General features: G+C 42.5%; 1 protein-coding gene across 4 annotated transcripts in view; it reads right to left on the bottom strand.

Annotated features, from left to right (window-relative positions):
• Window positions 1–26,609, bottom strand: part of ifngr2 (interferon gamma receptor 2) — a 60,055-nt gene extending 33,446 nt beyond the window's left edge. For 2 of the 4 annotated variants that reach the window (XR_013295898.1, XM_077579706.1), the window contains exons 1-3: window positions 26,375–26,609; window positions 18,458–18,572; window positions 3,099–3,268 (exon numbers count right to left, since the gene is read on the bottom strand). Coding sequence is in view for 3 of the 4 variants with exons in the window: in XM_077579706.1 (XP_077435832.1) it covers window positions 3,099–3,268; window positions 18,458–18,572; window positions 26,375–26,414 (325 nt within the window). In the remaining variant the exon portion in view is untranslated. Of the gene's footprint in view, window positions 1–3,098; window positions 3,269–18,450; window positions 18,573–26,374 lie in introns of all 4 variants that reach the window. The other 2 variants (XM_077579707.1, XM_077579708.1) reach the window with 2 other exon arrangements.
• Window positions 26,610–26,964: the final 355 nt, after the last annotated feature.

The following is a 26,964-nucleotide window of genomic DNA, read 5'->3' as shown; positions in this document are numbered from 1 at the left end:
CTGGCAAAAAACTTTGTTTCTAAATAGTATTACATATGTATTTTTACTTTTCAAGTGTGCATTACACAGCTGTAGAAAGTGCAGTCTTCAATTTCACTTTCAATTGCGTTGCAATAAATAATTTGTTTTCCACAGCCTTATTTTTGTCAATTAGGTGGGCTTTAGGACCCAGATGCGGGAAGGCAGAGCAAGGAGGCAGAGGTGCAGTCCAAAAGAGGTTTTAATTTCAAATAAAAAAAAAGCTAACTTCAAAGTACAAAACAAATGGAACTAACAAAACCTGAAGCAAAACATGAAAAAACAACTAAGGCGAGACTAACAACATGACATGGATCCGGATAAGGCAAAGAGGTCAGCGTGACGTGGCGAAAGACTTACGAACGTGGCAACAGCAAAAATGAACCGACACAGACAGGGGGGAGACAACCGACTAAATACACCAACACTAATGACATGACAAGACACACCTGGCTGAGGGCACTGATTGGATGACACATGAGGGTAATGGGGAAAGGTGGACACAATCAGGGTTGACACAGACACCACACGAGGAAGGGCAAGTGACCAGAAACGAGAGTAGACTTTTCACAATAAAACAGGAAATGACAAGACAAGGGGAAAACATGACAGGGAGTAAACAAGACTGAAAGTAAACATGACAGAACCCCTCCGTCGAGGGACGGCTTCCAGACATCCCTTAAAAAGTTCAAAAACAGGGCGGGCGGAGGGGGCGCGGAGGCGGGAACCTGACACATCCCTCCAGTCTAGTCCGGGGGACGTCCCGGACGCCAGACGAGGGGAGCCCGGCGGCGCCGATCTGGAGGGCGCCCCGGACGCCACACCGGAATAGGACGGCCGTGGGATGAACATCTCCTGTCCACCCCCATGGGCCTGACACCGCCATGGAAGAAGCGAAGAGACCCCGCTCGAGAGCGGCCGAAGCCAGGAGGCCCGGGGCTGCAGAGGGTGAGGACGCCCGAGGTCCTGAAGCTGCCGTGGAGGCGCGAGGACTTGAGGCGGCCGACGAGGCGAGAGGACTTGAGGCGGCCGACGAGGCGAGAGGACTTGAGGCGGCCGACGAGGCGAGAGGACTTGAGGCTGCCGTGGAGGCTGCCGACGAGACGCGAAGACTTGAGGCTGCCGTGGAGGCTGCCGGCGAAGCGCGAAGACTTGAGGCTGCCGTGGAGGCTGCCGACGAAGCGCGAAGACTTGAGGCTGCCGACGAGGCGCGAAGACTTGAGGCTGCCGTGGAGGCTGCCGACGAGGCGCGATGACTTGAGGCTGCCGTGGAGGCTGCCGACGAGGCGCGATGACTTGAGGCTGCCGTGGAGGCGCGAAGACTTGAGGCTGCCGTGGAGGCGCGAAGACTTGAGGCTGCCGTGGAGGCGCGAAGACTTGAGGCTGCCGTGGAGGCGGCCGACGAGGCGCGAAGACTTGAGGCTGCCGACGAGGCGGCTGACGAGGCGCGAAGACTTGAGGCTGCCGTGGAGGCGGCCGACGAGGCGCGAAGACTTGAGGCTGCCGTGGAGGCGGCCGACGAGGCGCGAAGACTTGAGGCTGCCGTGGAGGCGGCACGGAGTCCGGGGGCTGTCGCGGAGCCGGCACGGAGTCCGGGGCCTGCTGTGGAGCTGATATGGGAACTTGGAGCTGACGCGGAGTCCGGGGCCTGCTGTGGAGCTGATATGGGAACTTGGAGCTGACGCGGAGCCGGAAGCTGCTGTGGAGCTGATCCGGAATCCTGGGGCTGCCGCAAAGCCGGGACGGAAACCTGGGCCTGACGCGGAGCTGATACGGGATCTTGGGGCTGACGTGAAAACGGGACGGAAACCTGGGCCTGACGCGGAGCTGATACGGGATCTTGGGGCTGACGTGAAAACGGGACGGAAACCTGGGCCTGACGCGGAGCTGATACGGGATCTTGGGGCTGACGTGAAATCGGGACGGAAACCTGGGCCTGACGCGGAGCTGATACGGGATCTTGGGGCTGACGTGAAAACGGGACGGAAACCTGGGCCTGACGCGGAGCTGATACGGGATCTTGGGGCTGACGTGAAAACGGGACGGAATCTTGGGCCTGACGTGAAAACGGGACGGAAACCTGGGCCTGACGTGGAGCTGATACGGAATCTTGGGGCTGACGTGAAAACGGGACGGAAACCTGGGCCTGACGTGAAAACGGGACGGAAACCTGGGCCTGACGCGGAGCTGATACGGGATCTTGGGGCTGACGTGAAAACGGCACGGGAACCTGGGGCTGACGTGAAAACGGCACGGGAACCTGGAGCTGACGCGGAGCCGGCACGGAGTCCGGGGGCTGACGCGGAGCCGGCACGGGGACCGGGAGCTGACGCGGAGCCGGCACGGGGACCGGGAGCTGACGCGGAGCCGGCACGGGGACCGGGAGCTGACGCGGAGCCGGCACGGGGACCGGGGGCTGCCGCGGAGCCGGCACGGGGACCGGGGGCTGCCGCGGAGCCGGCACGGGGACCTGGGGCTGCCGCGGAGCCGGCACGGGGACCGGGAGCTGCCGCGGAGCCGGCACGGGGACCGGGAGCTGCCGCCTGAGTTTAGGGTCAACTGATCCATCTCTTGTATAAAGGAGTTAGGTGTACAATCGGGCCCACCCTCAGTAGTGCTGGTTATTAAGTCATGAACCAGACTGAATTGACAGAACGGTGCAAGGGAAAAGATTTTGCTTAACTGGAAACATTATTGTGTGAACAAAAGAAAGCTAAAACTTATAAAACAAGGCAAGATGAAGGCCATAGCTGTCAGCCAATCAAGTTCAGCTCCTTTGGTTGGATGACTTCTCTATTAATTGCTTTAACCTGGTTTCACCGAGTGACCCAGCAGTGATGTTTTGCAGCTAAATTTAAAATTGAAGCTGAAGGTTAAATTTGCAGCTAATACACTGAATATTTGACACTGAATGTTGACATTGTAGGTGACTGTTACATTTTTGAAGGTGAAAGGTGTACATTAAATATTTTGATGGTAGTGAAATTCCTTGTTAGAAATTCAGATTCAAAATCTGATGACACAAATATACTTCCATATTGGCAAGTGTGCCTTACTTTTTGTGCACACGACATGCTTACCTTGTCTGGTACAGGCTCCGACTGGACCTGAAGTCAGCCCATGCCTCTCTGCCTGCACTTCCAGTTTAACACAGCCATGCTCTGCCTCGGCTTTGATGAATGTGACATTACAGGAAGTAAAATCCATCTGCCTGCACTTTGGGACATCTTTCCAACCATCAGAGTCAAAGCTGAATTAAAAAAGAAACAATAGGGGAATTCAGCTGTAATTTTTCCAAAATCACCTTTGTTTAAAAACGAATTTGATACAATAACCAAAAATAAAATTTGAGTCATACTGTATTTGTGAGCAACTGAGCATGCTCAGAAAGAGTAATGGACAAGTTCACATTTTTTTAATTTTTTAAAACTCTGCTGGACAGTCATCCATCAGCAGCCTGGGCACCCATTCGTCATCGCCCACCCACACGGAGGCCGGCTCAGCCTAGCCCATGTGAAAATGTGTGACCTGATGGTCTTAACTCGTTTCAACTGGATAAGTGCGCCAGAGTGCAGATAGACAGGAAGACGCTTAGCCAGGACAGTTCACAGTGACACAACGGCCTAGCTCAAGTCACCTATCTAATCATTAAGAGGGCTAATCTAACAGTCAGTCCATCATTTTTTTATAAGCCAAACAAAACTATAACTGTCAGTCTGTCATGTTATTGTGGGAATGCTGATACAGATTCAGTCTTACATTTTCTACAAGCCACACATACATACAGTGAGGAAAATAAGTATTTGAATACCCTGCGAGTTCACCCACTTAGAACTTATATAGGCGTCTTATTTTCCTCATAGGTGCATGTCCACGGTGAGAGACACAATGTAAAATAAAAACTCAGGAACTCATCTTGAATGATTTTTAAAGAATTTATTTGTATGTTAGAGCAGAAAAGTATTTGAACACGTGCCAATCAGCAAGAATTCTGGCCTTCAAAGACTTATCACTTTGCCACCAAAAAGTCCACTGTCGATCCACTTCTTGATCTAACTAGCATCACGTTTTTGAGGTTGTTAAGTGTATAAAAACACATGTGCTTCACAATCTGTCAGACTTAAACTGCTACCATGGGTAAAACCAAAGAGCTTTCAAAAGACACCATGGACAAAATGGTAGACCTCTCCACAAGGGTGAAATGGGCTACGGGGCTTGGTAAAAAAAAAAATCAACTGCTAGAAAATAGAAGAGGGTAACGATGACTGTCAAGCTCCCTTGGATTGGGGCTCCATGCAAAATTTGTGGGGTATCAGTGATGGGACCATTGTTTCAAAGTTTACTATTGGTAATACACTAAGAAGTCATGGTATAAAATCATGCATCGCACGCAAGGTTCTCCTGCTTAAGTCAGCACATGTCCGAGCTCATTTGAAGTTTGGCAAAGACCATCTGAATGATCCAGAGGAATCATAGGAGAAAGTCATGTAGTCAGATGAGAGCAAAATAGATTTTTTGGGGGTCTTAACTCCACTCGTCATGTTTGGAGGAAGAAAGAGGACGAGTACCATTCCAAGAACACCATCCCTACTGTGAAGCAAGGAGTCATAGTTTGGGGCTCTTTTTCTGCACAGGGGACAGGATGGCTGCGCCGTATTAAGGAAAGATGAACAGGGACATGTACTGCGAGATTTCAGCCAACAACTACTTTCCCTCACTCACTTGGGTCTTCCAAAATGACAACGAACCAAAAGCACGCAGCCGGTATAATCAAGAAGTGGCTCCATAAGAAGGATATCAAAGTTTTGGAGTGGCCTAGCCAGTTTCCAGACCTAAATCCAAAAGAAAATCTTTGGAGGGAATTGAAACTGTGTTCCTCAGTGACCGGCCCAAAACCTGAAGAGATCTAGAGAAGATCTGTACGGAGAAGTGGGCCAAAATTACTCCTGCATTGTGTGCAAACTTGGTAAAGAACTACAGGAAATGTTTGACCTCTGTAATTGTAAACAAAGGTTTTTGTACCAAGCATTGAAATTTGTTAAAAATCATACAATGCGATTTTTTTTAAATTATAGATTGTGACTCTCACAGTGGACATAAACCTATAAGGAAAATTTCAGACCCCTCCATAATTTCTAAGTGGGTGAACTTGCAAAATCGCAGGGTCTCACTGTACATACTATGCTATAGCAAATATTGTTTGCATACACAGAACCCACAAATAAACTGTAAGGAATGTCTTATTTTTTTAAAACAAGTTATCAGGAATTAATGACAAACATACAAATTTACTGTTGACAAACTTGGATATTTCTTGCAGTTTGACTTTAAGATGACATCTGGTTAATTGCGGTCACTGAGCCCAATTCACACCTCTGCTTTAGGGTTGTTGGATTAATGTATCTTAATTATCCCATATTTAGTCTTTTATTAATTGCAAAGCATTTATGCAACATTGTAATTTTTTTCAACATTGTGTTTGAAGTGTGCGAGTTGGAGTCGACGGCAGTCACAAAACTTCATCACAAGACAGGAACTGTGCCCTCGACAACAAAAGTGGTCGGAACATTTTTATGGTTCAGAAGCTTTTAGTGTTAAGGAATGTTTGAAATGTTTGCATTGTTGCCTGTGTAGTGACCAATTTCTGTAAATGATTGTCACATTGCTGCTACGTATTTCCCCAAATCCCTCAGAGCAGTAATGTCCATGTGGTAGGTCAACCCAATAAAAAGAGGAAGAACAACAGAATGTGTCAGAATGGGCAGGAGACTGTGATCTGCACATCTCTGTTCATTCTCCTGTCCAATAATAAGAATATATATATCTCTTGTCTTCCTTCTGTGTCTGTTAAATGTTCTAGGTTGAATGAACCTGACAAGGGTGCATTTGTGTGTTTGTGATTTCAAAGCTGATAACTCTTGTTTGAATCCTGTGCATCATTAATAAATGATGGGAATAAATGAAAAACAAACTCTCACAGTTTTATTTTTTATTTTTTCAGGAGAGCTCAGTATTGTTCATTCGATTTGACATCATCATTGCTCTCCTTTTTAAAAAAAAAACAAATTAATTAAAAAAAAAATTTTTTTTTATTTTTTTTAAATATATATACATATATATACATATACACACATATATATATATATATATATATATATATATATATATATATATATATATATATATATATATATTATTTTTATTTTTTTTTGTATGTGGGTGAGTATGTGTGTGCGTGCGTGCGTGCGTGCGAGCGTGTGTATTCATCAGTTCACCTAAAGCCCATTAAAAAAAAAATCCCATACTAATAATATAATATAATAATAAATTGCCAAATGCAGAAACATCAATGTAAGTTATCACGATGTAGTGGCTCTCGCTAACAGACAGAATTAAGTAACCAGAATTAGGTTAAAAAATTCTATATACGTAGACCATGTTTCTATAAATTTTGATATTTGTTTTTTATTTGAGGCAGATATTTTTTCCATTAAAATGTGATTTATGAGGAGGTTAGACCATTGGTCGATATTCAGAGTTTGTTTATTTTTCCAGTTAACAAGAATTGTTTTTTTAGCGATAGTAAGGGCTACAAGTGTAGATTGAAATTGTTTATGTGGTAAGTCAGTTGTTGTTAGGTCACCTAGCAAACACAAGTTTGGAGATAAAGGTATCCTACAGTCCAAAATAGCGGAAAGTTTTTCTAAGACTTTAGTCAGGAAATACATAAGCGGAGTACATAACCATAAAGCATGAACATAAGTGTCTGTAGTGTTTTGTAAGCATTGGAGACAAATGTCGGAGTCTGAGAGTCCCATTTTCTTCATCATGTATTGAGTAATGTATGTTCTGTGAATAATTTTATATTGGATAAGTTGTAAATTTGTGTGTTTTGTCATTTTAAATGCGTTTTCACAAACTTGAATCCAAAAGTCAGGTTCCGCTGCTATAGACAAGTCTGTCTCCCATTTCGAGATGGGTAAAGACATTTTATCAGTATATGAAAGTAACTTATATATTTTTGAAAGTTTTTTTGTTGTTGTCGGAGAAAGCTTGTTAATATCTTTAGCTAAAACAGGCGGTTGGAGCGTACCCCGAAATGTTGGAATTTTTTTCTTTATCATATTTTGAACTTGTAGATAATGTAAAAAAATTCCGTTTTTTATATTGTATTTTTGGAGCAAGGATGTATATGATATAAACATATTATCTGAGAAGAGATGGTGGCGATGTGTAATTCCTTTCTGCTCCCACACAGCTAAATGAAACGGTTGGTTGTTAAGTTGAAAGTCGGGGTTATGCCATAGGGGAGAAAGTCCACAGGGCTCCACTTGGGCTTTTGTCAATTCTAGTGCCTTCCACCAGGCAGTCACGGAGGCGGAAATCATTGGGTTTTTAAAACAATTATGACGCTTAATCGATGTTGTAATAAAGAGTAAATCTCGAAGTCTGAGGTTATTACAATCCTTCTGTTCTAGTTCCAACCAACAGTTAGTGTCTCTGTTGGGTTGTGCCCATAGAACGATATATTGTAGCTGGTTAGCTATATAGTAGTACATAAAATTTGGTGCCTCTAGACCACCTTTGGATTTACTTTTCTGAAGAGTAGATAGACTAATCTTTGCTTTTTTTTATTCCAGTAAAATTCACAGTTTTATATTTGATACGGGTTCAATGTTATACTTTCTACAAGCAGCACATACATTCTATGTTATAACAAATATTGTTTGCATATATAAGATCCACAAAAAAACTGTGAGCGATATCTTATTTTTCCAACAGTAAAATTGTAAAAGACAAGCACACAATACTAAAATGTGCAAACATCCCCCCAATTCTCAGGCCAAATGATACTTTACATTCACAACAAAGTTTACTCTTCTGAAAATAGTAGTTTGTGGGATGGGTACCGAAGACGGTACTTTTTGTGGTATGGACCGATTTCAGATTCAGAATATTTATTGTCATTGTCACAAGGGAACATCTTCATATTTTCAAGGCTTCTAAAGACATCTAAAGGCACATTTATAGACACGGCTTATAGACATCTTGACTTATAAAGGCGTCTCAAGACATCTAAAAAATGTGTCTTAAGACAAAACTTATGAGACACACATTGGCTTTACTAACTGTGGTCTACTGTTAAATCGCGGCCATGGCTCAGGGTGTAGAGACGGTCGTTCAGTAACCAGATGGTCGGCTGTTCGATCCCCACTCTCCCCAAGTCATGTGTCGTTGTGTCCTTTGGCAAGGCACTTCACACACATTGCCTCCAGTGCTACTCACACTGGTGTATGGAAGGTGCGAATGTTTGGTGGTGGTCGGAGGTGCACACAGGGCAGCTGTGGCTACTTTAAGTAGCTTACCGCCACCACAGTGTGGATGTGTGGGTGCATGATTGATATATCCGTTTCATTGTAAAGCGTCTTTGAGTGTCTAATTAGATAGAAAAGCGCAATATAAATCCGATGCTTTATTATTATTATTAAATAAATCACCAGATTATGTTGAATGAAATAAATGCCTGTTTTTATTTACTCAAATATTTTTTTAAAAGGACAAAAACAGCATAAATGGACCCCCAAATAAAAATCCACGATAGAGTGACTCAGCAATCAGTGAACCGCAAAGTAATGAGGGACCTCTGTATTCTGTATGCATAAATGTGTGTCATAGTTTGGGTTGGGGTTTTGTTTTTGTCTTGTTTGTTTCTATCATGGGTTTGGTTTTTGTTTTGACTTTGTTCTTAGGAGCTAGGTCCACTCGTCACAATGTTTTTTGTTACCTTTTTTTACTATGATTACCTGTTATCTCATACCTTGGGCCATCACAAGTTGATAGGGACCACCCCCAATTCAGGGCCGTTTGGTGACAGGGCCCAAATAACACCCCTTTTGGGAAAAGCTTCTGAAGAAATTGTGTAATTGCAAATTTCAAGGTGCAGCAACTGCATAAATAGTCAGAAAATTCTAAAATTTTGCATGGTGTATCCTGACACATGCGGGGAACTAGCAGGAAAAAAATCATGGGCTTCCTGTATTTCATTTCTCAAATATCACCCTCAACATACCCTAAAAGATCCAAAAATGTCCCTCTGCCTGACAACCATCAAAAGTGATCAATTTCAAACATTTTATTATACATCTCACTGCCTCAAATGTATATTAAAAACCTCCTACATTTGTAATCTTCAATATAAGTCCAAGATGAGCTTTCTATCTGAAGTATTAGAGGAGCTATGGCCAAAATACTCCACTGTACCCTAAATCGGGAAAGAAAATGACAATTCCAGAATTACCATTCCAAATAGGATTAAGATCTAAATAAAATCACAAACAGTATTTGAAACATGGGTTATGTGGTACTATACTATATATTACCTGAATTACATAAAAATGGAATAATGTTATGCCCCCAGGGTATCAAGGTGAGATTTAGAAAAGAACAAGATCCTGACAAGGAATAAAAATTACTTGTGAACATTTGTTAACAATAGATTACATTTTGTGTAGCCAAATTTAGAAATAGTAAAATGCAGCTTAACCCCTGGGCGTTCATTTTATTTTGATTAAATTCTCGTAATTTTTGCCAAAATCAGGCATTTCCTTTGAAGTGTGATAACTTGTTCAAAATGTTCAAAACAAAAATGTTTTTTTTTAATGCCCTCTATGGACAATAATAGCAATATTATGCTAACAGCAAAATTAACTATGCTGTATATATATATATATATATATATATATATATATATATATATATATACTAATTTGAATATTTCATATGACATAGTTAGAGGCTCAAACAAGTTCATAAGTCATGACAATAGAATTTTTTTATGCATGCCCAGTTTTTACACAATGGCATTTTTCTGAATAGCACAAAACTCTTGTAATTTTGCCAAAATCAGGCATTTCCTTTGAAGTGAGATAACTTAGTCATTTATGAATATTTTTTTCACTTTCAATCGCTCAAAATGTTCAGTGGCATCAGACTTATCTATACATATATAGTTTTTATTTTTTTTTATGCCCCCTATGGACAATAATAGCAGTATTATGCTAATAGCAAGACTAACTATGCTGTATATATATATATATATATATATATATATATATATATATATATATAAAATAAAATATTAATTTGAAAATTTCATATGACATAGTTAGAGGCTCAAACAAGTCCATAAGTCATAACAATAGAATTTTTTTATGCATAGATTTGTTATTCATTTATTAGCCTATAGCGCCATCTAGTGGATTTTGGGTATAACACTCTCAACACACAAATTCCTCTATTTTCATGTTTATGACTCGTCAAAGAAGCGATTGCATCAGTAATCACGGAAAATGCATTATAACACATCAGGTTTACAGCATATCAAAATTTATAATGGGAGTCAATGAGCCAAAATCGGGCATTATTACAAGAATTTCGTGTGAATCTCTCCCTCCTGTTTGGTAATAATTATAAATTACAGCATGGCGCCAATTTGAACTTCTACATTTTTTAACAATCCTGGTAAAATAACAGGTCCCTAGTGTATTTTTTTCAAATGCTTTTTCTTTGATGAAACACAGAAAAACATAAAAATGCCAGAAAATGGACAAATAACGCCCAGGGGTTTATAAAATTGACCTATGATCAAATATAACTGGATTTTAATCATCCTCTTCTTCCTCTTCCTGATCATCATCCATATTTGTATGGATTTCATCAGCTGCTAAATAATCCTCATCTGTTTCCTCTTCTGCCGAGACATCGACAAGGGTTTTGGGCAGTGGTGTCAAAGTCCGGTTGTCGATGACCTGAGTCCTGCATGTTTTAGAGGTTTGCCACGTTCCACACAGCTGATTCATAGCTCATCAGCAAGCTCTGCAGGAGCTTGATAATGATCCTGATCATTGAATCAGGTGTGTTGGAGGAGAGAAACTCTCCAAAACATGCAGGACACAGGCTCTCGAGGACCTGACTCTGACACCTGTGGCTTTGGGGATGTCGTCACCCTCAAACCATAGTGGTTCTAACTTGCCAGTCTCTGTGTTCATGTGAAATCCAAGGTCGAGATTGGATGGGATCTCAAGTCAAGTCAAGTTGAATTATCTTGCCCTTAATCACACAAGAGTCTCAAAGGACTTCACATGCCCGCAGTTAGTAGTTGGTAGTGCTCATGAGCCTTCTTCCAGACACATACCTGTAAGTTGACTCTTCTTATGTGCTGGAAGGATCTCTCTGTTGACCTCTCCACCTTCCCACCTTGCAAGAGGGTCCTCTTCCAGCACATAAAAAGAATCAACTCCCAGGTACAGCGGCTTGAAAAAAGTATTCATCCCCCTTGAATTTTTCAACATTTTGGCACGGTACAACCACAAACATAAATATATTTTATTGAAATTTAATGTAAACGTTGAAAACAAAGCAGCACACAATCTTGAAGTGAAAGAAAAGGCCCAATCCCAATACACCCCATACCCCGCATCTTGTCCCTAGGGCTCCCTTATGAATGTGCAGAAATATTCAGCCCGCCCAATGTTTTGAAGAGATTTAAAGCAAGACAAGGATACAAAACGATTTCAGAAGCTTTGAACATCACAGAGTACTGTTCAATTAACCATCCATAAGTGGATGGTGTACCAAACAAATCTACCAAGACAAGGTTGTCCGTCCAAAGTTTCTGACCGAAGGAGGGCACTTATCAGAGAAGTACCCAAGAGGCATTTAGAGTCTAAATGAACTGAAAAGATCTACAGCAGAAGTAGTGGAATCTGTCCATAGAATAACCATCAACCGAGTACTGCACATATCTGGCCTGTATGGAATGGTGGCAAGAAGAAAACCATTTCTAAAAGAGAGCCACAAGAAGTCACAGTTTGCCAGGAGCCATGTAGGAGACACCGTTGACAAGTGGAAGAAGGTGCTCTGGTCAGATGAGACCAAACTTGAACTTTTTGGCCTATATTTTAAATGCTATGTTTGGTGTAAAAACAACACTGCTCATCAGTCTCAATACACCATCCCCACTGTCAAACATGGTGGTGGGAGCATCACGCTCTGGGGGTGTTTCTCTTCTGCAGGAACAGGGAAGATGGTGTGAGTAGAAGGGAAGATGGTTGGTGCCAAATACAGGGCAATCTTGTAAGAGAACCTGTTGGAGTCTGCAATAGACCTGAGACTGGGACGAAGGCTCACCTTGCAGCAAGACAATGACCCGAAGCATACAGTTAAAGCGACAATGGAATGGTTAAAAAAAAAGGCATCAATGTGCTAGTGGCCCAGTCAAAATCCTAATCTAAATGATTAAAATCCAGTTATATTTTATCATAGTTCAATTTTATAGTTAAGATGAACTCTATTTTATACTGTATTTCTCCATTTGGCTGCACAGAATGTTGTCTATTGTTAATAAATGTTCACGTCATTTTTATTCCTGTCAAGGATCTTGTTCTTTTTTAAATCTCCTATTTGGTTACCGGATTTTGTGTGATTATAATTAATGTTGCGCTTTGATACCCTGGTCCACCTGGGGGCATAACATTATTCACTTTTTATGTAATTCGCTTCAGATAGTATAGTACTACATAAACCATGTTTCAAATATTGTTTACTTAGATGCAGAAAAATAGCTTAATCCCATTTGAAATTTTAATTCTGGAATTTTCAGTTTTTTCCCGATTTAGGGTGGAGTATTTTGTTCATCGCTCCTTCTAATGCTCCAGATAGAAAGCTCATCTTGAACTTAAATTGAAGGTTATAAATGTGGGAAGGTTTTAATATACATTTGAAGCTGAACCATCAGTAGCAGCTACATTGCCACCAGCATCCACAAGGAGTCCCGCCCTCACAGTCGGGTACATGAGATGAGGTGCATACTAAGGGGTGTCAATCCACGGAAAGCAACGGGCCCCAATGGCATTCCTGGGCGAGTATTGAAAGACGGCGCAGACCAGCTTGCTGGAATCTTCACCAGGATTTTCAACCTGTCACTGACACTATCTGCAGTCCCATCCTGCCTGAAGACCTCGACTATCATCCTTCTACCCAAGAAAACAACCATAAACTCAGCCTCAACGACTTCAGGCCGGTAGCTCTCACGCCGGTGGTGAAACTGGTTAGGAGCCACATCATGACCTTCATAACCCCTAGCACAGATCAGGCAGATAAGGCAAACAGATCAACAGAGGACGCCGTGAATACAGCACTACATACAGCGCTGTCCCACCTGGAGAAACAAGGTAACTATGCCCGCCTTCTTTTTGTGGATTACAGTTCAGCGTTTAACACAATCATACCACATGGTGTAGTGAGGAAACTGCTAAACCTCGGTCTAAATCACTCCACATGCCTCTGGATTAAGGACTTTTTAACAGAACGCTTACAAAGGGTCAGGATTGCCCACCACACCTCTGCACCCTTCACACTCAGCACCGGCTCCTTTCAAGGCTGCGTGCTGAGCCCCCTGCTTTTCATCCTCTACACGTCAGACTGCTCCCCCATCCACAACAGCAACACCTTCATTAAATATGCGGATGACACCACAGTGGTAGCCTGTATCACAGGAAGTGATGAGTCCGCTTACCGGGATAAGGTGCAGCAGCTGACCGTGTGGTGTATAGACAATAGCCTGATCCTGAACACATCCAAAACAAAGGAGCTCATTAAAGATTTCAGGAAAAACAAAACGGACATTCAGCCCATTCTCATCGGTGGGACCTGTGTGGAAAGGGTCAGTGACTTCTGCTTCCTGGGAGTCCGCATCAAGGAAAAACTGACCTGGAATAAGAACACTGCACAGGTGGCTAAGAAGGCACAAAGAAGACTCAACTTTCTGAGAATCCTCAGAAAGAACAACATCAGCCAGAGACTGCTTGTGTCTTTTTACCGCTCCACATTGGAGAGCATCCTGACCTACCGACTGTGCATGTGGTTTGCCAGCTGCACAGCGGCAAACAACCAGAGGGTCACCAAAATGGCCGAGAAGGTCAATGGAGGACCTTCATAGCTCCTACTGCCTCAGGAGAGCCAGTGTCATCCTGAAGGACTCGTACCACCCGGGCCACTCCATGTTTGAGCTACTGCTGTCAGGCAGATGGTACAGAGCCATTAAAACCAGGACAAGCAGACTGAACAACAGTGTTTATCCAACTGCGGTAAGAGCCCTAAATAACCATTCTCTATAATATGTGCAACACACCATGCAATATATAATATGCAATACTTGTCTCATGTGCACTTTATGTAGATAGTTGTTTTAGTCTGTGTTTATAATGTGCCTTTTTTAATTCTGATTATGATCTGTTTTTTTTCTTCCTCTGTTCTATTTATATTAATTATTTTTATTATCATAGTTTTAAAATCCTTTATTTTTGTCTTTGGACTGAATGGTCTGCACTACTGTTTCGTTGCACTTGTAATGACAATAAACTGAATCTGAATGTGGAGGCAGTGAGATATAATATAATGTTTGAAATTGATCACTTTTGATTGAATTTGATTGAATTTGTCAGGCGGAGTGACTTTTTTTTATTATATTTTAGGGTATGTTGAGGGTGATATAATGAGAAATGAAATACAGGACGCCCATGATTATTTTCCTGCTAGTTCCCCCATGTGTCAGGATACACCATGCACAATTTTAGAGTTTTCTGACCATCTATGCAGTTACTGTACCTTGTCATTTGCAATTACACAATTTTGTCAGAAGCTTTTCCTAAAAAGGGTGTGTGTTTTTTGGCCCCTGTGACCAAACAGCCTAGAGGTATGAGATAACAGGAAATAATAGTCAAAAAAAAGGTAACAAAAAACATCCTGAGGAATGGATCTGGCTCCCGGCCTATCTCTAATTTCTTTAGTCAGTCTTGACCTGTGTTTTGTTTTGTTACCTTGTGTGAGCTACTGCTGTCGGACGTTTACATGCAGGCAATATTTGGGTTATGGTCAGATTTCGGGTTTCTGGAACAATCAGAATAACACGTTTACATGCGCAAATTGACAGAGTTACCCCGTATACATGGCGTTTGGATTAACACAAAAGACGGATACCATCGTGGCAGAAATAGATGTAATTTCTGCTTCTAACTTTAAACTTTATACGGTCAATAAAATACATTATATTCATGACACTCACCACGCTAAATAAAGTAGTCGGTTTCCTACTCCAGAAGTGTGGTTCTTGTCAGTACACGCCAGAAGCACCAACTTACTTCATTTGGATAAAGCGGAACTATTTGTGTCATCTAATGTTCGTACACGGACGTGTATTTTTGAACACTGCAAGCTGGAGATAAACATTGTTGAAGCATTACGAGTGATATCGCGTCTGTCTTACATGAATAGTTAATGTGTCACAAACTGTGGCATTTTTGCCATAGAGGCACAATATAATGTGAAAACACCGCAGAGAAATCAATGTATTTAAGTGTGGCCCGTGTAGGACGGCACTGCGCATACAAATCGTTACTACAAAGACCAAAATTCCTTGCGAGTGCAAATAGGTGAAGAAGAGGAAAAGGAGACGAAGAAGAGGTTGTGAGCATGCGCACAACGAAAAGCAATGCCCCGTTGATTCAAGGTATTCCGATTCCATTCATAGGAACCAGTATTCTGGTTATGAAAGGGGTAACCCAAGGGGCTTATTCAGGTTTTTAGAAAGGTGTGTCTCGTTTTGTCATTAGTGTGTGTGTGTATAGTGTCTTGTCTCCCCTCTGTCTGCGTCGATCCATTGTTTCCTGCTGTCATGCTGACGCTTTTTTGTCTTGTCGTTTTCCCTGTAACGAATATTGCCCGTCATTTGCCTTTTTAAACACTTCCCCCTGGGGAATGTGTGTGTGTGCATTAACCCTGTGTTTTCTCAAACCAACCAGACAGTTCAAAAAGGAAAAACTCTTTGAATTTCCCTCCAGCTGGGACTGGATTTCATTTTTACAAACCACAAGAAACACATACCTCAGCACCTAGCAAGATCTAAAAGCCTGTTTAGCAAGCAAACTAGCGTTAAGACTGCTTATCAGTCCCCAGACCACTTTTATGGTCTGGTCTATCTACAGGAATCAGCCATATGTTTTTGGAAACAACGCCCCTTGGAAGTTATACGGTACAACAATGCCCTCCAGCGGACACTATGGGTATTATCCTCAAGAATCCTGCCGCTCGTAATTAATCTGAAGTCTACATAATTCGGGACATAAACGGACTCTATGTACTTAACTGACATTAAGTGACATCTGTTGTTTATCTTTGTACACAACCTGTATGTCTATCTCAAATTAATGATGTGTGTAACTTCTGCAGCCATCTAAGTTTAGCTAATTAGTAAGTTTAGCAGATTCAATAACTTTATGATCGCGGTAATGTTTGAAATTTGTTCAGAATGATCAAGCATCTGGCTTGTCAATTCTGATAAAAAATGTTCAAATGCTATCCCAAAAGCTTTGTCGATCAAGTCGATCAGTCGATCAAGTCTGCCTCCAGCGCACGGAAGAGGTGAGACCGCTTGACCCCCCGCGAAACAAGCTTAAAAGCCAGCACGTGAAGGAACTTCTCGTATCTTTTCTCTCTCTTCGCCTCTTCTCTTCTTGCCCCATGAACTTCTCCTGACCATTGTTAGACATTATTAACATTTTAATTCTTTATTTCATATATTAACCATGTTGAAATGTTTTATAGATGCGTAAAGTAGGTGAAATAGTGTTGAACTCAGTATTATTTGACCTTAACCTAAGCTGGTACACCTTGTTTGGTCTAAAATTCCTTCTCAGTGTGCGAAAACACATTCTATTCGTGAGAACAGAATCTGCCTCGAACACACACACACACACCCACACACACTGACTCTGTTGGCATCATCACTCACGGCCACTCAATTTGTTTGTGAGATGTTGTTTTGGGAAAAGGTGCCCTGGGAGTGTATTTTGTCTGGAGATCGGCAAAGCTGCAAATCTGTTGTATAACGTGTTTTAAAAGGCATTTCACTTTCCAAGCTCGATACTATAAGAAGCCCTCTCTCCCAAGGGAGGGGGCACACGGACACTCTGAAATTCCACCTCATACGTGATGTTCAGTATTCCTGTGACGGGAGAATTCTCTGTTTAATAAATCATCCTTGCAAGGTGTTTTTTCTTACAAGAAGTCTGTCTTCAAATTTTTGGAACACGCAAAAGAGGACAAATTATTAGCCTCTTTCACCATCACAAGAGACGTGTTCGCCGAACACGCTGAGAGCGACCACGTGGCTTCCTTCTTTGAGCCCTGGACTCACAACCACACCGCGCTGCAAAATGCGCGTATCTTCCTGCCGAGAGCCGACCCACCTACCTTCCGCTCTCTGAATCACGCAGCTTCCCGCCGACCCGGTTCAACGAGGCACCGGGCCGCTGCGCGCCATCGACCCATTTCTGCTCCAGCCGTGTGCCCGAGATGCCCCACGGCACCCAAACCACCAACTGGAACTCTGCCATCCAAGTACCTGACGCGGCCTTCACACCACGTGCGCACCGCTCCACCAAATTCAAACACAATCTGCTTCTTCCTCTGGTCGTTGAATCGGTGGAGGCTGATGTCTGTGGATCTCACTCTGCTTCATCTATTCTTCCTTCCTTTCGTCAGTCTTTCCTTTGGTCTCTTGAGGTCTCCCTAATTTGTTGGAATTTAGATGTTTCTAGGGTTGGTAAAAGATTCTGGTTGGTAACCCGGTGGGTAGTAGGTGTCTGGTCGATGCTGGATTTCACTTTCCTTTATTTTCTTTGATTCTTCCTCTAGTCTCCTGACAACCTCACGACTGTAGCTGGATCCTGAAGTATTCGGTTTAGGTGAACGGTATGGGATTTTAATAGGTTTTAGCTGAATTAATGAGTACACACTCACGCACACGCACACACACACTTGCAGATGCACATGCACATACTCACGCACATACAAAAAAGAAAAAGAGAAAAAAAAGAGAGCAATGATTTAAAAAAAAACGGAGATGGTGTTAATTCAATCCTCACTTTTTTGCATGAGCCTCGCTTTCTATAGCTGCACTGATGGAATACCCCCCCAGATTTGTCTCCTTGTTTTTGTTTGATTAAAAAAAATATATATTTTTTTTTTTGTTGACCTCACCTTGCCTCCCTGCACTTGGGTCGACAACCACCACCTCATCCCATCTAACCTTGACAAATGTGAGTATATATAGTATGGGGTCTTTGCACAAATCCACTACTTCCTGAACTCAGAACCACTCCTTCATTTCCTGTCTTTTATGATTGGACAAACTGATTCATCCAGGTGTGCCTGACCTCAGTAACCAGGACGGCAATGGCCAGACACATCTGAATTAATCAGTTTGTCCAATCATGAGTGGTATTGAGTTCAGGGAGTAGTGGATTTGTGCAAATAGCCCATTTAAATCATGTATAGTATAAACAATTACACCTAAAGTTTGGAAAAACATACCACGCACCTGCTGTACCTAACAGTGTAAGTGACATTGCTGAGTTTTGAGGCAGGATTCCATGTCACCTGCCAGTTATCAAACAGGACCTCCTCTGGCTGAGCTGGCGGAGCTTCACTGAGTACTGGGGAAAATGAAAATTAAACGTGAGATTTACTTAAGTACAACAACTTACAAACTTAACATGGGGAAAAATAGGTTCAATGCAAAAAGAAAATGCTCAGATTGGAGAACTCAAGTCTTTGGTACGAACGCAGAGCAATGGATAGTGACCTCACTGGACTAGCAAGTTGAACTGGTATAGTAGTGTTTGAGTTTAGGATTTTCTGATATTGGTCTTTTGAACACAGGAAAAATAAATAAAGATGTGAATACAAGGGCTGCCTAACTCATTTGTTCCCCAAAACGTATAAATACATTCTATTTTAAATATTTTAAGTGTCCCAAAGACATATCTATACGTTTTTTATGTTTATGTCATGTTATGAAGCTGCCTCTGACCTGAAGAGGTGGCTTAAAGCAATGGTAGTTATTTACAAAAAAAACAGCCAGCAGGTGGCAGCAGAATATAAGAGATCAACCAGGGCCATGTTGAAAAAAGCACATTTACCCACAGTTCAAAACAGATTTGTGAATAATGATGAAACTTAGCTATATTCTAATGTTAATTGCTGCAAAACGGAAACAGATATAAATATACTTTTTTCCTGATGAAAAAAAGAGACTCTAATCTTTCTTTTGGTAGGTTCCATGTTTTTATGGCAACAGACCACAATATTCTGTGGGCCTTGTAAAATCTGTCAAAATCCAGTAAAAGAGCTGGGAGTGAAGGGAAGCAACCGCTTCAGTAAAAATGGCTTGGAGTGAATGATGTTGGTAGGTATACCAGTGAAAAGGGATCTCAAAAAAGTAGACCAAACAATGGAATCAAAAGAGTTTATTTACAGCAAAATTTAGATTGTGAATAAAAAAAGTCACTGAGAACAACAAGCCAGGACAAAACAAAATCAACACATAACGCTTGCAAAAGGCAAGGAGAACCAACAAGCAACAAAAAACGCTTGCTAAAAATACAAGTATACAATAATATGCAAAAACAAATAGGTACAAGAAAACAACACGACGTGAAGAAATACACGCAAAATGACGAGAACGAGAGCTATAAACTACAAGACCAGGGTTCACCAATTCCAGCCCTAGATGTCTGGAGTCCTGCAGATTTTAGATGTTTCCACCCACTAGCACACCTGATTCATATAATCAGCTCATCAGCATGCCTGATAACGATCCTGATAATTAGTATCAGATGTGGTGGCGGAAACATCTAAAACATGCAGGACTCCGGACCTCGGAGATCGGAATTGGTGAACCCTGACTACGGAGTACAAAAGAATCAACATTTGGCACGACCGTGAGCAAGAGCAAATAATCCGCCAACGCACTTTTGTAATTCTGTGATTGCGAATGTGCCGCATGTGCGGCGCTGTAGAAAAGAAAAGGAGCGGAGGACCCATTGACTCTGCCCTGGATGATAGGCACGTGCGGGGCATCATTGTCGGTCCGCTATCTGCCGGTCACGAGTCAGTGCTCTGGTTTCCGGCTACACTCGATGGGCCTGACGTAAGTGGAGCTGCACTGTCCGAACGTACACTTGCCCCGCCTGGAAGGGAAACAAAGGCGGTTGGTAACCGTAGGCGGATAAGAAAGTGGACGAGACGAAGGTATTGTGAGTATATTCCACCCATGGCAGATGGGAGGCCCATGAGGTTGAACGATGCAGGTAGACACAGTGGAGAACCTCCTCCAGGTCTTGGTTCACAACTGTCCGTCTGGCCTTTGGTTTGGGGATGATATTTCGATGACAGACTGGCTGTTGCCCCCATCGTTCTGCAAAATGTCCTCCTTATCTGTGACACGAATTGTGAACCGCGGTCCGAGACCATGTCCTTGGAAATTCCATGGAAGCGGAATATATGTATGATCAAAAGACGCAGTCTCAAAAGACGACGACAGTTTAGGCAGAGTCATAAAATAGGCCAACTTGGACGTCTACAATGAAGAGAATGACTGAGTTCCCTCATGACAAAGGAAAGCCTATGACAAAGTCCAAGGAGATGTGCGACCATGGACAGGATGGAACAGGCAAAGGCTGAAGCAATCCTGCAGTGGGTCGGTGGGGGGTACTTACCGCAGGCGCATTCCAGAGGCCCCGACGTAGTCTGCTGTACTCGCATTGTTATTCGGAACCTGAGCTCGCAGCCGACGTTTCCTTCCGACGTTTGTCCAGTTGGGAATTCTGGCATGGCCAGTACAAGGATCTTGCTTGGCAGGTGGACACTCGATGACCCAACTGCCCACAGTAGAAGCAGACCCCGGTCCGAAGACGCTGCAGTCTCTCCTCAGGGAGCAGTCGTCCTCCACCCAGTTGCATCAGCATCTTTTCTAGCTTTGTAGTTGACATGGTTGGTCAGGCCTCTCAAGTTGTATGACCTGGTTCATAATTGAGGGCTCTCCCGCGGCCGCTCGCTGGAGTCCCCGAAGCCGAGCCGGTCTACTCCAGGCCACATTCCCTCTGTCTCTCCCTAATGTGATTATGGCTAAGGCAATGAGGTCCACCATGTTTGTGGTGTCATCTCGTACAGCCAACTCGTCCTTAACCGAGAAATGAAAGCCATTGCGAAAAATACTACACAATGCACGGTCGTCAAAACCGCTCTCAGCGGCCAGAATGCGGAACGTGATAGAGTAGTCCGCCACGGAATGCCTACCCTGTGCACAATCTAATAACTGCCCTGCGGCCTCCCTGCACGCGTCGCAGTGATAAATTCTGGAAAGGAGTACTGGAGTTCTGGTTGCTGATCAAAAATCAGGGAACATTGGTGAATGAATTGTCTACAATCTCCTGTTTCTCTACCATAATGCGACAGGTGGGGCAGATTGGGTTCCTGGAGAGTGACGGAGGGCAGGGACGTCCCAACGGTGGTCGCAAGGGAATGCAAGGGAGACCCCATTTAGATGCACGATTGCTCGATTCCTCGAACTGATGGGCTATAATTGTATAATATTAAATACTCAACCGTGATACATTTTTCTGTCATATCGCTGAGCCCTATGTGGCTGTCTAATTAATTAACTCTTTGACTGCCAAAAACGTTAAATAACGTTTAGTAAAATCCTACGGAGGACTGCCAAAGACGTTAAAAGACGTTCACTATGTTTTTTTTGTTTTTTTTTGGGGAAACGGGTGGATGAAAGCCTTGGCCAGCTGTGCTGAAAGTATCAAGCAGATCTAGTTAGTATAATGCCTATTTTTGGGCACTAGATGGCAGCGATGACTCTCTTTGGACAAGATTGGGTAGGCGTCAATAGAAGACGTGAGGCGGAGCTAGAGTGTTGAGGGGAGAATGGCTGAGGAAGCGAAAACGGCGAAAGGTTGCAAGCAGCTCACGCTTGAGCATTTTTTTCAAAGACGAAAAGCATCGACCAATGCTAAAGAGCACATTGATGACGACGATGATGATTATGGTGACTCCGAGGTTGACGCCGAAGTTGGAAGCGTTGATGCGGCGGCTATGATCACGTCGTAAAGCCTCACCGGCTAGCGATGCTAACGCCGGAAAACGCAGTGCACAACCGAGCACTTCTGCACAGGCGGACGTTCAATCGGACGACGAAGAGTACCCCGAGTCCAATGCATATTCATCGGAGGAGTGGGTACAGTCTGATCACGGAGAAGACACTGGTTCTGGACTACGATGCCACCATGAATGGAGTCGATAAGATGGATCAGAACATCTACCACCCGGTATAGGAACTGAAGGACATGAGGAAGCCAGACGTAACACCACCATAACGTCACCGTATCATGATCCTGATAGTAGACTTGATGGCAACATGGCCAAACACACTGCAGTATATACTTGCTATTCCCCGGGAAAAAAGGCCGGCAAGAAAGTGTAGTGTCTGCACGCGAAGGGGCAATCGCAGTAAAACTAATCTTGCACGCAGGGCAGTGTTACAAAAAGAAAAACTGTATTTGAAACATCCACACAATTGTAAATAGTACCACGGTTGCACACATTTGAATGATGCCACAAACACCTAAATAGTGCTTTACTTCTGTAAAACGCTTTCACCAACAATGAAAAAGTGTTTTTAGTTTGCAAAATACGTTTATTTCCATTCAACAGTGTAACAATTTGACAAAACAAATTCGCAAACTATTTACAAATGTGTGCAACTGTGGTACTCACACAACAGTTTACTTTCACTTTCGTATTTGTCCGTTTCGCGTGCAAACGTTACACTTTCTTGACGGCCTTTTTTTCCGGGGAATAAATAGCAAGTAGCAGACTGTACACACTCCTCCGATGAATATGCATTGGACTCGGGGCACTCTTCGTCGTCCGATTGAACGTCCGCCTGAGCGTTGTGCTCCGTGTTTTCCGGTGTCAGCATCGCTCGCCCGTGAACCTTTATAACGTCGTCATAGCCGCCGCGTCAGCGCTTCCAACTTCGGCGTCAACCTCGGAGTCACCATCATCATTATCGATGATGATCATCGTCGTCATCAATGTGCTCTTTATCGTTGGTCGATGTCTTTGAAAAAAACGGCTCGACCGTGAGATGCTTGCAAGCGGCCGCCATTATGGCTTCTTCAGCCAATGTCCCCTCAACACTCTAGCCCCGCCTCACGTCTTCTACTGACGCCCACCCAATCTTGTCAAAAGAGAGTCATCGCTGCCCTCTAGGGGCCAAAAATAGTCATTAGGCACAACAGACTTGATGGAAACTTTCACCACAGATGCGGATACCCATTTCAAAAAAAAAAATAAAAAATGGGTGGACGTCTTTTAACTCTTTCATTGCCAGACGTTTTCAGAAACAGGTTGTCCCCACTGCCAGCCGATTTAAGCATTTTGAGTGATCTTTCAAGGTCCACAGAAAATGTTGTGTTTGGACTATGGAAACACACATACTACCAAATGAAAGATTGGACTCTCAGCTTTCAAATGAAAAAAAAGTTTGTTTCTACCTTATTCCGTTCTTCAGTAATCAACAATAGAAAATGGTTACTTTCACCGAAATTCTCTGTTTTGAAAAACAAAAAACGGAGAAAAAGAGCTTTTTGTGAAACGATGTTATTTCATGCACTCTAGTGAATTGTACACTTCTTTTTGTCCATGAATGATGCCACAAACACCTAAATAGTGCTTTACTTCTGTAAAACGCTTTCACCAACAATGAAAAAGTGTTTTTTGATTGCAAAATACGTTTATTTCCATTCAACAGTGTAACAATTTGACAAAACAATTTTGCAAACTATTTACAAATGTGTGCAACTGTGGTACTACTTACAATTATGTGGATGTTTCAAATACAGTTTTTCCTTTTGTAACGCTCTCCTGCGTGCAAGGAGACGCCAGGACTCGCGCAACAGTTTACTTTCACTTTCCCATTGGTCCGTTTTGCGTGCAAACGTTACACTTTCTTGACGGCCTTTTTTTCCAGGGAATAAAAAGCAAGTAGCAGACTGTACACACTTCCTCCGATGAATATGCATTGGACTCGGGGCACTCTCCGTCGTCCGATCGAACGTCCGCCTGTGCGTGCTCGGTTGTGCTCCGCGTTACGACACCGTCATAGCCGCCGCGTCAGCGGTTCCAATTTCGCCGTCAAGCTCGGATTCACCTTCATCATCATCGATGATGATCGTCGTCGTCATCAATGTACTATTTTAGCGTTGGTCGATGCCTTTCGTCTTGTAAGTGTAGAGCTGCTTGCAAACGCTCGCCATTGCCCGTTCCCTCCTCCATCTAGCTCCATCTAACGTCTTCTACTGCCGCGTTAATGCTTCCCAACCACGGAGTCACCACCCTCATCTTCATCATTGATGATGATCATCGTCGTCAACAATGTGCTCTTTCAGCGATGCTTTTGGTCTTTGAAAAAAACGGCTGGGGCGTGAGCTCCTCGCGACTGGCCGCCATTTTTCCTTTGTCTTCCATTCTCATCTCCTGCTCGACGCTCTAGCTCCGCCTCTACTGACGCCCACCCGATCTTGTCAAAAGAGAGTCTTCGCTGCCCTCTAGGGGCCAAAAATAGTCATTAGGCACAACAGACCGGCTGGAAACTTTCACCACAGCTCCGCAAGCCTTGCCCGCACCCGTTTCAAAAAATAAAAAATAAATAAATAAATTGGATGACGTCTTTAGACGTCATTGGCAGTGCTCCGTAGGTTTTTACTTGACGTCTATAAACGTCAATGGCAGTGAAAGAGTTAACGTCTTTGGCGCTCCTCCGTAGGTTTTTGCAGAACGTCATTTAACGTCTTTGGCAGTAAAATAGTTAAAAAGAATAACACACGCACACACACACACTAGAAAAGCATAGGCTGAAGCTCACGCTTATTTACACCTACCCTTTTTAAAAGATCAAACCATTCAGAACAGTTAACTCAAACATCACACAAAATATGACACATAAATAATAACATATTAATAAAAACAAGTTGAAGACATCAACCTTCATTCTCATATTTTCCAATAATGTTACTTTTGAACAAACTTAAAAATGTTCTGACACCCTTTCAAGTCTTCAACCACCACTTATAGAAATACATTGATTAATGTCCTGGATTTTACTCTTATGTTGCCTCCCTCGGAGGTCTTATCTACATTGTTTCTTTTTAAACATATTTTCCATGTGACTGTGCAGCTGTTTATAATACAATTTATAAATTGTCAGTGCTATTTTATAATTTACCAAGTCCCAAAATTTTAAACCTCTTACTTAATAGACAATTTGATGATTCTCTACAATTTGACTTTGCTATTATCCTTACAGCTCTCTTTTGTAGAATAAATATTGATCTCGTATGGGTAGGATATGCATTCCCCCATATTTCGAAACAATATGTTATATAAGGAACACCCATAGAATAATACAAACTAGAGCTGCGAGCAGCTATAAAGTGCCCTCGCACCCCGGGCCACTTTGGGTTACTTGCACGTTGAGGGTACTGGTATATTGGAATTTGAATATTATTCTTGTTCAGTGTTTGCCTACTGTTGAAAGGGGACTAATGTAAAGTCACTCCAGTTTTTGGTGGCAAATGTTATAAGAATTGTATATAAGAAAGGAAGGATTATTCTTTATTTTTGATTCATTTACATATCAGCCATTAGACTGGAGAAAGGAAGCCTAGTTATTAGTATTAGTTATTGTAAACATACAGTCGTGATCAAAAATTTACATACACTTGTAAAAAACACATTCTCACTTCTGTTAAACCCGAATTAAGTCATAAAAGAACAAAAATTTGTGAATCTTTTTTGTGACAAGAAAGTATCTGTTCCAATTACTCTATTAGAGAAAATTCAGAGTTGTAGAAAAAAACTGGAAGCTCGGGAGAGCCATAACATTATGTTCTTTTCAAGTGTATGTAAACTTTTTATCATGACTGTATATATGCTCGAGCTTGGTTCAGTGTCTCTTTTTTTCCACAAATCCAAGGTGGCAACTCTACACACTTGAGAGGCGAAATCAGAGGGTTTGTACTTAGTACTGTATATTCTAAAAATGTGTGCACATTATTTTCCTGGCAATTATGAATCATGTATCACTGATTGATTGCGTGTGCGCGCGTGTGTGTGTGTGCTAATTAGCAGGCTACTTAAGCTTTAAGCTTCAGTTAAATCAGCCAGTTTGCAGTTACCGGTAGTTCTTTGGCCACACAAGAAATAAAAGCAGTTATGCGAGAGGGTGACCATTTGCTCAATACAGTTAACTACACTATACCTTGCTCTATTCATCACAAATAACGTTAAGAGCATCGAGTACGAGTTCCTTTTCGTTTAATAAATAATGACACGATCATGTAGTTCAAAAAAATTGCATTTAGTAAAGGTATTAGCACTTTCTTACCTTGAGTGATGAAGTGAAAGCATATTAAAAGGAATGTCATTGTAACCGCGTCATTTCATGCCTACGAAAGGTCCCCAAACGGATTTATGTCAAATTATCTTAATCTTTAGGTTGTAGTTATAATTTGTGACAACCATTAGGTTGTAGTTAAAATTTGTAACGTCACCAACAAGTTATTTGTACTAAACTTGCCGTTCTCTCTCTCTCTCTCTCTCTCTCTCTCTCTCTCTCTCTCTCTCTCTCTCTCTCTCTCCCGCTCGCTCACTCGGACTTTCACACATCTGTTAGTGCGCACTGCCGCCACCTTTGGATATGGAGTGCGCATGAGAACACAGCTGATCATTTACGGCCTGTCTAAATTATGAGCTCCAGGGATGACGCTACAACGGGGCACATGCCCTTTTGGCACTGATGCCCAAAGTGCCCCTTATTTATTTATCTATTTTATATATTTTTTAAATAGTTTGTGAAAGTAGTTTTGTTGCCTTTCAAAACAAAAATTCAGCAGCATAATTTACATAAAACAAAATATTATTATGTTATATCATAGAATGCAGAAATCAAGCAAAACTAATGCCTTTATTTGAAAA

Source organism: Vanacampus margaritifer, chromosome 11 (assembly GCF_051991255.1).
Source record: "Vanacampus margaritifer isolate UIUO_Vmar chromosome 11, RoL_Vmar_1.0, whole genome shotgun sequence".
Taxonomy (NCBI): Eukaryota; Metazoa; Chordata; class Actinopteri; order Syngnathiformes; family Syngnathidae; genus Vanacampus; species Vanacampus margaritifer.
Note: the sequence above shows the minus strand (reverse complement) of the source record. Positions and strands in the feature narration are given on the sequence as shown.